Source organism: Phacochoerus africanus, chromosome 8, assembly GCF_016906955.1.
Source record: "Phacochoerus africanus isolate WHEZ1 chromosome 8, ROS_Pafr_v1, whole genome shotgun sequence".
Lineage (NCBI taxonomy): Eukaryota > Metazoa > Chordata > Mammalia > Artiodactyla > Suidae > Phacochoerus > Phacochoerus africanus.
In genome coordinates this window covers 70,206,979-70,220,040 of record NC_062551.1, presented here as the reverse complement: position 1 = coordinate 70,220,040, position 13,062 = coordinate 70,206,979, and the positions used below count along the sequence as shown (strand labels likewise).

General features: G+C 38.9%; 1 protein-coding gene across 8 annotated transcripts in view; it reads right to left on the bottom strand.

The window, feature by feature from the left end:
- KIF1B (kinesin family member 1B) overlaps positions 1–13,062 on the bottom strand; it is a 167,999-nt gene that overhangs the window by 99,428 nt on the left and 55,509 nt on the right. For all 8 annotated transcript variants that reach the window (XM_047791712.1, XM_047791713.1, XM_047791716.1 and 5 more), the window contains 5 exons: positions 12,814–12,891; positions 11,766–11,831; positions 5,546–5,621; positions 1,775–1,853; positions 330–472 (listed from right to left, as the gene is read on the bottom strand). In XM_047791712.1, the coding sequence (XP_047647668.1) occupies positions 330–472; positions 1,775–1,853; positions 5,546–5,621; positions 11,766–11,831; positions 12,814–12,891 (442 nt within the window). The remainder of the gene's footprint in view (positions 1–329; positions 473–1,774; positions 1,854–5,545; positions 5,622–11,765; positions 11,832–12,813; positions 12,892–13,062) is intronic.

Here is a 13,062-nt window from a genome sequence, read left to right as displayed (position 1 = left end):
GAATAATTCTCAGTGAGAATTATTCCAAACAACATTCCAAATAAACTTCATTGCTGATCAAAAACAGAAATCTAATAAAAATGCAAGTAGTGATATATTATTTTTAAAAACTAACTTGAAGAGTTCAAATGGATAACCTGGTACATAGAACATCACATAAAGGAATTCTGATATCGTTTTCAATGGGCTTTTTAAGAAGTTAAGGGAGAAAAAAAAAAGAAAAGAAAACTCTTTCTCTACCACCTAGCTTCATCAAGTTCCTTAAACCGAAGTTTAAGAACCCTGGAGAGGAAAGGAATAGATTTTGTGTTGATCCTTAATTTACTTACTATCAATAATATCTCCCAGGCCCTGAGCACGAAGAAGGTCCTTCAGCCGTGTCACCTCCTCCTTTAATTCACGAACCAGTTTGGCGTTGGGGTCCTCATTGATAACAGCATTGCATTTAATTTGTTTTGCACGATCTGCATATCTAGATCCAAAAAGAAAATACGATTTTGCCATTCCTCAAATGCTCTATTTCTCATAAGTAACATACCATTATTTCTAAATCAAACTTGAGTATTTACACATTTTTGTGAGCTTTAATAATAATACATTTGTAGCAGCTTTATAGTACTTTATAAAAATGAAGACTCCAATAAATGATTTACTCAAGATCACAAAGGAAATAAATATCAGAGAGAGGACTCAAAACTAATTCATCAGACCATACAGTGCTCCTTCCACTATATCAAAAAATCTCTTTAATGGGAGAAGAGTTGAAAGTTCCAGATTAAAGTAATACAACCTAGTTCCCATTGTGGCACAACAGAAATGAATCCGACTAGTATCCAAGAGGACACAGATTTGATCTCTGGCCTCGTTCAGTGAGTTAAAGGATCCGGCATTGCTGTGAGCTAAGCAATGCAACCTATTCACATATAAAACTGTCCTACAGTGAACATTCTGTTAGTAATTTTTAAAATATCACATGTACTCATAACTGTATTACTTTTATTTCTATTACTTTTTTTTGTCTTTTTGGGGCACACCTTTGGCATGCGGAAGTTCCCAGGCTAGGGGTCAAGCTGGAGCTGAAGCTGCTGGCCTACACCACAGCCATAGCCACAGCAATGCCAGATTCGAGCCATGTCTGCAACCTACACCACAGCTCACAGCAACGCAGGGTCCTTAACCCACTGAGCAAAGCTGAGGATTAAACCCATGTCCTCATGGATACTAGTCGAGTTCATCACTCCTGAGCCACAATGGGAACTCCCATAACTGTATTATTTTTTATGATGTGGAACATTTCTATAATGACAAACACAAGAAAGGGATGCTTTAATAGAAATGAGTATTATTAAGATTTTTTTTTTTTTTTGGCTGTGCCCATGGCATGTAGAAATTCCTGGGCCAGGGATCAAACCCACACCACAGCTGCTACCCAAGCCATAGCAGTGACAATGCCTGATTCTTAACTTGCTGAGCCACAAGGGAATTCCAGCAATTTTTACTATTATCTAAAAGCTACCCCAAAGTCTCACTTGAGCAGATTTAATTATCTTTCCTATGAAAAAGTTCCTGGCTTTCTCAACGAAACTGAAAACTATAAACAAGTGAATTCTATTATAATAAAAATAACTTTTCTCCTATGTTTTCTCTGTTATGAGAGAGAGGAACAGATGATTATTCACTCAAGCGACCACCTGCACAGCATAAGAAAATCCATGGCACAATGACTAACAGTGGCACTGTGTTCTTTTTAGCTACTGACATCACACTGGAGTACCTGAGAGTGCTCAAAGTTTCATCATAGTTGATATCTGCTGGGCTCAGGGCAGCAACCATTGCGGTCCGAGAATTGCCACCTAAAAAGATGAATGGTGATTATCTCAAATCATACTCATTTTAGAAAGAAGAATTTCATTGAATGTGTCAAATCAGATAGCACAATCTCAGATTCCAAGATTTAATCAATAGATATTTTTTAATGATCCCATGCCAGGTACTGTTATACCTAAATCTCAGTGTCTGGATGTACTGTGTCCAGTTTCCCTCTTCCCGCTCCTAGAATCTCAAGCACTCCACCAAAGACACCCCTAGTGATGTGAAAATCAATGGTGACACGTGACAGTCCAACAGGTCATTCTCAGCCACTTCCTTCTATCAGTAACATGTGACACAACTAATCACTCTCTCCTCCTCATCAAGAAGGAAGGAAAGGGACTTAATGAAGAGTGAATAAAGGGCCCTGACCTGAAGGTTCGAAAACATCAGCAAAAAGGAGCCTGGGTTGGTAACATTTAATTATGTGCACCTCAAAGGAACATTCCTTTTCAAAAAGAAAGATGGAGTAACAGTTTGAAGCTGGTGTATGGCCAGATAAACAACCACCCTACAGTTCATGTCCTGAACTCAACGAGATATGGCAGCAAACTCTGATTTAAAGGTGAGGAAGTCTAGGGAGGTGGCCCAGACAGAATAGGAAGACCCTGAGCTCACCTCTTCACACAGGAACACTAAAATTACAGTTATTACAGAACTATTGATTAAGAAAAACTGGAGTACTAGCAGAAAAGATCTTCTACAACTACATCCATAAAGAATCACAATGAGATAGGTAGGAGTGGTGGAGAGGCTACACAGTCACAACCAACATCCCTGGGTGGGCAACCCACAAACGAGAATAATTACAATTGTAGAGGTTCTCATGAAAGAGCTAAGGGTCTGAGCCCCACATCAGGCTCCTGCACTAGGACAAGCTCCCAGAAAAATTGGCTTTGAAGCCTAGTGGGGCTTAACTTTGGGATAGTCAGAGGGCTGTGGACAATAGAGATTCCACTCTTTGAGGGTGCACATAAAACCTCACACACTCTGAGACCCATGGCAGAAGCAGTAATCTGAAATAAGCCTGGGTCAGACACACATGCTCATCTTGTAAAGTCTCCTGGAGAGGCAGAACACCCTGGGGACACAAACACTGGCAGCAGCCACTTGGGGGAGCTTGTTCTTGGGGGACACTGGTGCAGGCAAGTTCCATTCTGGGGTCCTTCCTCTAGCTTATTAGTGCTGGAATAGGCTCTGCCCACCAGTGGATCTGCTGCCTTAAGAACCCCAGAACAGAGTAAGTATTTATAAGTTTTTAACAAGAGTTAGAAAATATAAAGAACCAAAAAGAGATAAAGAGTACAATAACTGAAATGAAAAATACACTAGAAGGAATCAAGAGTATATTGGATAATACTGAGGAATAAGACCATCGAGCTAAAAGATGGAGTAGTAGAAATTACTAAAGCTGAAAAGAAAAAAGAATAAAAAGAAATGAGGACAGTTTAAGAGACCTCTAGTACAACATCAAGTGTACTAATATGAGAATTCTAGGGGATGCACAAGGAGAAGAGGGAGAGAACGTATTTGAAGATATAATAGATGGAAACTTCCCGAACCTGGGAAAGGAAACAGAAATGGAGGCATCAGAGAGAGTCTAAAACAGGATCAACCCAAAGAAGACAACACCAAGACACACTGTAATTAAAATGGCAAAAATAGGAGCTCCCTTTGTGGCTCAATGGTTAACAAACCCGACCAGGATCCATAAGAATGCGGGTTCGATCCTTGGCCTCGATCAGTAGGCTAAGGATCCAGCATTGCAATGAGCTGTGGTGTAGGTCACAGATGTGGCTCGGATCTGATGTTGCTGGGGCTGTAGCATAGGTGGGCAGCTGTAGCTCCAATTCAACCCCTAGCCTGGGAACCTCCAAACGCCATGGGTGCCGCCCTAAAAAGCAAATAAATAAAAATAAAAAATAAATAAAATGGCAAAGATACTTTAAATAAAGAATGTTTGGATTTCCCATTGTGGCTCAGTAGTAATGAAACCAACTAGTATCCATGAGGATGTGGGTTCGATCCCTGGCCTCACTCAGTGGGTTAAGGATCTAACATTGCCATGAGCTGTGGTGCAAGCTGCTGATGCGACTTGGATCTGGCATTGCTGTGGCTGTGGCCAGGCTGGCAGCTACACCTCTGATTCAGCCCCTAGCCTGGGAACTTCCATATGCTGCAACTGCAGCACTTTAAGAAAAAAAAAAAGAAAAAAGAAAGAATATTAAAAGCAGCAACGGAACAGCAAAGCAACAAGTTACTACAAGGGAACTCCCAGAAGGCTATCAGATAGCTGACATTTCAGCAGAAACTCTCCAGAAAGAAGTGGCACGATATATTTTAAATGATGAAAGGAAGAGGCCTATAGCCAAGAATACTCTACCTGGCAAGGCTTTCATTCAGATTTGATGGAGATTTACAGATAAGCAAAGGCTAAAAGAGTTCAGCATCACTAAACCAGCTTTACAAGAAATGTTAATGGGACTTTAACTAAAAAAGAAAAGGCCACAACTAAAAACATGAAAACTACAAAAGGAAAAATCTCATTGGTAAAGTCTATATACATACAGTAAAGGTAGTAAATCAACTATGTATAAAGTAGGAAGATTAACAGACAAAAGTAGAAATATCACCTATATTCTCAATAAATAGTTAAGAGATAACACAAAACAAAAAATGTAAAATATGACATCAAAAATATTAAACATGAATGGGGAGAATAAAAAAGTTAGGTTGTTAAAATGCATTTGAATTTAAGAGATTAGTAACTTAAAATAATCCATATAGGGAGTTCCCTGGTGGCCTAGTGGCTAGGATTGGTGCTTTCACTGCTGCAGCCCAGATTTAATCCCTGGTCTGGGAACTGAGATCCCATATCAAGCTGTTGCACACTGCAGGGAATATATACCCATAGATATAAATTGTTACATACAGTGTGGGAAATACAGTCAATAATGACATAATATCTTTGTATGGTAATATACTGTGATTAGACTTATCATGGTGATCAGTTTGAAATGTACAGAAATACCAAGTCACCATGTTGTTTAAGAGGAACTAACACAGTATTGTAGGTCAACTATACTTCATAAACAAAGAAATTCATAGCAAAATAGATCAGATTTGTGGTTATCAGAGATGGGGGTGGGGCAGAGGGGAGATTAGATAAAGGTGGTCCAAAGGTACAAACGTCCAGTTATAAGTACTAGGCATGTAATACACAACAGAATATAATTATTTAGCACTGCAGTATGTTATCTATGAAAGTTGTTAAGAGAAAAAATCCCAAGAGTTCTCGTCATAAGAAAAAAATGTTTTCCTTCTCTTTAATTTTTTTTATCTGTATGAGAGGATGACTATTTACTAAACTTGTGATAATAATGTCATGGTGTATGTAAGTCAAATCATTATGCTATACACCTTAAATTTACACAGTGCTGCATGTCAACTATATCTCAACAAAGCTGGTAGAAAAAAACAAAAATAAAACAAAGGTGAGCAAAGCCAACCAGCTTAAATCAAGAATAAAAATGAAAAAAGGGAAAGAGCACTCAAGTTAGCAACATGGACATCTAGAGATTATTCTTCTCGAAAATAGACATACAGGACAATTAACCACGGAAGATAATCAGTACACAGCTTTAAAATGATGATTACACACCAGTGATGAACTTACCTAGATTTTCTCGAAGGAGCCAAGTAAGTACAGAATCTCTGTAGGGAATAAAATCAGTTTTCTTCTTCTTCTTACTCTGTTAAACAGAAAGAAATGGTCTGAGCCTCCCTTACTGTTGTTAGAGAAGAATAATTCACATGAAAGGCAAGCCAGTCTAAAATCCCCAAGTAAATTAAATTACAGTAAGACCTCATCACTGTTGAAATTTAACACTCAGCAGCTTCAGTTCTTCACAATACCTACGGTGTTTACTTTTATATTTTAATTACTTTTATATTTTATTTTGTTTACTTTTACTTTTTTATACTGTTTACTTTTTACTTTTATACTTTATTTCAAAAAATTTACAACATACACACAGCAGTTTAGAGACTAGTATAACAAGCTACCACGAATCCATCACGCAGCTCCACCCGTATCAATATTGTACAATGTCTCAATGATCCCTCAAACACTTTACTACACTTTTTCCCTGAACCCTTTTGGAGGAAACTACAAACTCCATCCCCTTTTATCCCTGAACACTTCAGCAGACAGGGACATTATCTTACACAGTCACAGTTCAATAATCAAACCCAGAAAATTTAACACAATACTATTATCCAATATTCTGTCTTTTATAGCTTATGTGGGGCAAACCCAACATTTCACCTATAAACACTTCAGGAACATATCTCTAACAGAGAAGGACACTATTGTGTTTTGTTTTTTTAAAAAAACCTAACTAACTATAAGATCATTCTCAGACTTAAAATTTAACAATCATTCCTGGAGTTCCGGTCGAGGTGCAGTGGAAGCAAATCTGACTAGGAACCATGAGGTTAGAGGTTCAATCCCTGGCCTTGCTCAGTGGGTTGGGCCACAGCTCTGATTAGACCCCTAGCCTGGGAACCTCCATATGCCACAGATGCGGCCCTAAAAACAAACAAACAAACAAATAATTCCTTAATATAATCTAATACCCAATCCTCAAACAATAATTTTTTGTTGTTGTTGTTGTTGCTATTTCTTGGGCTGCTCCCGCAGCATATGGAGGTTCCCAGGCTAGGGGTTGAATTGGAGCTGTAGCCACCGGCCTACGCCAGAGCCACAGCAACGCGGGATCTGAGCCGCGTCTGCAACCTACACCACAGCTCACGGCAACGCCGGATCATTAACCCACTGAGCAAGGGCAGGGACCGAACCCGCAACCTCATGGTTCCTAGTCAGATTCGTTAACCACTGCGCCACGACGGGAACTCCAATAATTTTTACTTTTACAGAAGGGCAAAGTAAATCCTGTGCACTCCAGATTGGATATGTAGGAGTAATTTATTGAGTTAATGAATTTACTTGGCCAACCGCCAAGTCATCAAGTGGCTTACTGCATATCTAGTAACTCTTTAATAGTAATACACATTTAGTTTCTTTAAAAGGAAATTATGTCCAAAATGAATCCAATCATTAGAATTAGGACTCTAAGTGAAAAGGTCTAAGAAAGTGATATAATCTGCTAATCGGGAATTTCATAAAGACTGCAAGATAAATTTTCTATATTTATTAAGAGTTTATTCCTACTACTCCCTCTGTGGCCCTTTCATTATCACAGGATAAAGCAAAAAACACCAAGGCAAAACCAGTACTGAAATGGAGAAAATTATATCCTCTGAAAGTGAGAAACAATACAAAGACTTAATGTAAATAGCTACTCCAATATGTGCTGACTACTGTGTCATGATAATTTAAGAAGCTACTAAGGGCAAAGCCAGGGTTCAGTGATAAACATCTTCTCAGTAATAGGCAGTTTTGTAATCCATTTTTGATAATATCTATGATTAAGTTAAACGAAGGATGATTTACTTCTTGCTAAAGCATAGGTATTCAGAAAAGAGTACTAAGGAGCTGACCTCTGGTTTGTTAAAGAGGAAAGGAAATAGGCTAATTGGCACTTGAACTCCATCCCATCAAAAATGTTCCCTACATCTCATCCCACTCCACCCACAGACCACGTTCCACCAATTAGAAAGTCATTTCCCACAGCAGGTTCTATTTTTAATTACATAGACTTCTAGCCACAATTAACCCTCTCATCATTCACAGCTGAGTGGGACTTTCATGCCACCATAAAATTCCTGAGGCCAGAAACCGCAGCTTATCCTTTTCCAGTTCCCCGATGTACCTAAACACGCAGCTGTGTCTATGATTAGCACTCAAAACACTGCAAGGTTTAAAGTGTGCCAGTTAGAGTGACCTCCAACAGTACTGTAAAAATAAGCAGTGTCAATTTATAAAATTTGCTATTTTCAGTTCTGTCAATTAGGCTCAATTAAGGAGTAACTAAATGAAGAAGCATAAACAGAACTTCAATCTCTTTCATTTGAAAATACTCCAAAATTTTAGCCATTTCTCCTATATTTGCTTTCATACGAATAATCTCAACTGTCCTCATATTCACATTTTTTTAAAATGTGTTTCAATAGTTACATAAGAAGCTTTACTTAAATTATTAACCTCTCTAAAAAGAAACATTATTAATAGATAGTAATAATCCTATTTCTACAAGTGGAAATAACAATACATCTTAAGTCATCAAAAATTCATGCTTATTACATAAAAACTAAAATTTATTTCTGATCTGTTATAGTTTATGACACAAAGTTTTAAACAGGGTTTTATAAGAATGATTATTAAAAAAATCATTTGCGGGAGTTCCCGTCATGGTGCAGTGGTTAACGAATCTGACTACAAACCATGAGGTTGCGGGTTCGGTCCCTGCCCTTGCTCAGTGGGTTAAGGGTCTGATGTTGCTGTGAGCTGTGGGGTAGGTCGCAGATGCAGCTTGGATCCCGCATTGCTGTGGCTCTGGTGTAGGCCGGTGGCTACAGCTCCGACTGGACCCCTAGGCTGGGAATCTCCATATGCGGCAGCAGCGACCCAAGAAATTGGAAAAAGACCAAAAAAAAAAAAATAATAATCATTTGCAGCAGTTCCCACTGTGGTGCAAGGGGATCGGCAGCATCTCTGCAGCACTAGGAAACGAAGTCGATCCCTGGCCCAGCACAGTGGGTTAAGGATCCAACATTGCTGCAAGCTGTGGAGTAGGTCACAACTGCGGCTTAGATCTAGTCTCTGGCCCAGGAACTCTATATGCTGAGGGGCGGCCAAAAAAAAGAAATCATTTGCAAAATTTTGTTGCACAGAGTAATGTGGGAAATACATAAATACTTTGTATACTTTTCTTATGGTTGATATGGATATTAATAGATGAGCAGATGGACAGGGTAAATTAGAATTATCACTAAATTTTAAATCTTCATAGTTCTGGGATCAAGATTAGATATTTGAAGAATGTCCATACTTATAAAATGTCAAATAGAAGAGATGTTTTAATCTAAGGTGGCTTTTTCCAATGAACAGAACAACAACAACAAAAAGAGCACTATTTTTTATTAATGTTTCTGTAGAAGTACAGAACATCCACATTTTTTTATTCTATGATTCGTTTTGCTTTACATTACTTTTTATTTTATTTATTTATTTTATTTTTAGGGCTGCACTTGTGGCATATGGAAGTTCCCAGGCTAGGGGTTCAATTGGAGCTACAGCTGCTGGCCTATAGCACAGCCACAGCAACACCGGATCCTAAACCCACCGAGTGAGGCCAGAGATCAAACCTGTGTCCTCATGGATACTAGTAAGGTTTGTCAACTGCTGAGCCACGACAGGAACTTCTATTTTATTTAACAAATTCATATATTTAAAAACATTTCAGGAGTTCCCGTCGTGATGCAGCAGAAATGAATCCGACTAGGAACCATGAGGTTGCAGGTTCGATCCCTGGCCTCACTCGGTGGGTTAAGGAGCCAGTGTTGCCGTGAGCTGTGGTGTAGGTTGCTGACACAGCTTGGATCTGGAGTTGCTGTGGCTCTGGTGTAGGCCAGCAGCAACAACTCCGATTAGACCCCTATCCTGGGAAGCTCCATATGCCTTGGGAGTGGCCCTAAAAGGACAAAAAAGAAAAAAAAAAAAAAGAAAAAAAAATTCCAGAGTTCCCATTGTGGGGCAGTGGAAATGACTCCAACTAGTATCCATTAGGACCTGGGATCAATCCCTGGCCTTGCTCAGTGGGTTAGATACGGCGTTGCCATGAGCTGCAGTGTAGGTCAAAGACGAGGCTCGGATCCTACATTGCTGTGGCTGTGGTATAGGCCAGAAGTTACAGCTCCAATCGGACCCCTAACCTGGGAACTTCCATATGCTGCGGGTGTGGCCCTAAAAAAAATTTTTTTCAATGCAGATACTACCTCTATCGCCAATGTTACTCTTGTGATTCAGAACAATCTATTAAATGCTCTATTATTTATACAAAAGAGCAGTAATACTTTTTTTTGCTTTTTAGGGCCACACCCGTGGCATATGGAAGTTCCTAGGCAAGGGGTCAAATCAGAGCTGCAGCTGTCAGCCTAAGCCACAGCCACAGCAATACAGGATCCAAGCTGTGTCTGCAACCTATACCACAGCTCATGGCAACACCAGATCCTTAACCCAATGAGCAAGGCCAGGGATCGAACCCACATCCTCATGGATATCAGTCAGGTTCTTAACTTCCTATGCACAATGGGAACACCATACATTCTGGAATCTCTCTTTAGAAGTATAAAAGAAAAATCTATTGTCTCTGGATTAATAAGGAAGCAAATAATGTTTTCTAGATGCAGCTTAACTTAATTTCAGAGCCTGTACTTTATGTATAACCAAAGAGTAGAAAAAAAATTTCGATGATTTAAATAATCCATGAATTTTCATGGGGGGAAACAAGATAATACAAGAGGTTTAAGAAAAATATACCAATAATTTGAAGAAACCAGCTATGTTTTAGAATGGTACCCTTAAGAAATATCTTTTAGGAATTCCAGTCATGGCGCAGCAAAAACGAATCCGACTATGAACCATGAGGTTGTGGGTTCAATCCCTGGCCTCACTCAGTGGGTTAAGGATCCAGTGTTGCTGTGCGCTCTGGTGTAGGTCACAGACATGGCTTGGATCTGATAACTGCTGTGGCTGTAGTGTGGGTGGGCAACTGTAGCCCCAATTTAACCCCTAGCCTGGGAACCTCCAAATGCTGTGGGTGCAGCCCTGAAAAAAAAAAAAAGAAAAGAAGTATCTTTTACTGCTCTTCAAGAGGTTCACAGGAGACTTCTTCAAGCAGCAATCCTACAGATCACTAGGAGAAGCAGCATAAGATAACACAATGTGCAAGCTTCCTCAAGTTTGTTTCTTGTTCCCTTATTCATTCTCCAAAGCACACACGGTGTTCCTTAAATCACTCTGGGTGTGCAGTCTCACAATTCATAGGTCACCCTAAAAAGCAATTCTAAATTCCAGAGCTAGAAAACAAATAGCAGGAAGTTTTTGGAAGGTTCCATTCCTACTTATGCCTCCATACATCCAGCTGAGGATTTAAAATCATCACAATTGATTCTATAGCTACTTCATTTCTGCCAAACTTCACCATACCTTGCTGGTGCAGTTATCCTGCAGATGTGAAAGCATTTAAGAGAATGAAAACACAGGATAAGCCTCCAAATAGAAAATATTTTGTTTAAATTTTAAGTCATAAATTAAATATGACTTCTTAGAGACAAGCAAGAAAACATTCAATTCTTTGTAGGGATTCAAAGCAGGAATAAATTAAATTAGAACAGACAACAGTAGTCCCTTAGCTTCTAACCTAAATAATGAAGCCCCTTATATAAAAATGGTTTCAGCTTTAGTGTCCCATTGCTAAGGTATAAGAAAAAATAAAACTATTTAAAAAATATATTATTGACCCACAAAATCAACTGCATTCACCAAGGCAAACTGTTCAAAATATTCTAAAAGGTACAGTATCCTATGTAGAAAAAAAATCACATAAAAAAGAATATGCAATAAATATCCTTGGTTTTTATGAGAGATACAAAATAAGGCTCAAATGGTCAAAACTTCAGGTTTCTGCAAAGACCTAGTTCTAATTCTAGCTTTTACAGGCCTACATTTACTTTTATTTTCCTTAATCACTTTTACTTTCAGTACAAGTGTGATATACCTAGTATCTTATCTGGAAACCTCTAAAAGGGCACAAGCAAGATTATATAAAAGGACCAGAAAAGGAGAGCCTTCATTAAACAATCATAAAATATCATCTAGTACATTTTCTGAACTGACGAATTTTTCCCTTACACTGAAGAATAATACTTACCACCTCTGCCAGGGCTGAAATGACTTTACCCAGAGTCGTAAGGGACTTATTAATATTTGCTCCTTCCTGAAATCAATACCAAACATAAAAGGATTATGACAAAGAATTTCTACTATGATCACATCACATATACTACATAAAATACAATTAGCCATATGCTAGCATTATTTGTTTTTTTATAATCACAAACACTAAAAACCTCCTTTAATTCTACTTATGTATTTCTTTTTTTTGCTTTTTAGGGCCACACCCATGGCATACGGAGGTTCCCAGGCTAGGGGTCCAAATGGAGCTACAGCCTCTGGCCTACACCACAGCAACATCAGATCCGAGCTGCATCTGTGACCCATACCACAGCTCACGGCAATGCCAGATCCTTAACTCACTGATCAAGGCCCCAGATTGAACCTGTGTACTCATGGATGCTAGTCAGATTCATTTCCACTGAGCCACGATGGGAACTCCTTAACTCTCAATCTTTCCTTCTCTCCACTTCTTGACATACCAGGACCACCTACCTAACTCACAGTCCTAAAGTATCATCAAGATGTCTGTCCTCCAAAAACTTACAGATGCAGCCTTTCCCCCACAACTCACTGACATGAAGTTTCTCCTCCAGTTAAGCATGTCTCTAGAGAAGTCCAAGTTCTTTCCCACATCTGGATCTTGTGTATCCTTTTCCCATTACTGTCCCTGAACTTACATCTAACCAAATTCTGACTGTTTCTCAAAATACAATTCTATTTTCACCTTGAGCAGAAGTCCTCCTTAACTATTATCACATACCTTTTCATTGAAATTACAGATCAGAAGTTAGCACAACTTTTTGGTGAAAAGTTTTGTGGGTCATGTGGTCCCTGCTATAACTTCTTAACTCTATCACTATAGCATGAACATGGCCACAGACAATGCACAGAGGCAGCTGTGTCCCAGTAAGTTGTATTTACAAAAATGGGCAGTGGATCGGATTTGGCCAATAGGCCATAGTCTGCTGACCTGTGTTATAGAACATTTACTGACTAGGCTATTTATTTGGTAAAATAAATACCTTTAATCGAGTCCCTTTGGCGCCAGTTGAATCAGCCCGTTCACTTCCGGCAAGATCCACCAAGCTGATTTTACTGACCTGGTAAAGAGCAATAACATTGGGGAAATTAACAAATAAGCAAGGTAGAAGTAGAAAATACTTAGAGGCAAGAAATTCAAAGATTAAGGCATTGAGAACACTAAAAATATTAATTAAGCCCCTTGTATGTGGCTTAAGAAGACAGACTGTAGTCAATTTAAAGAGCATGCA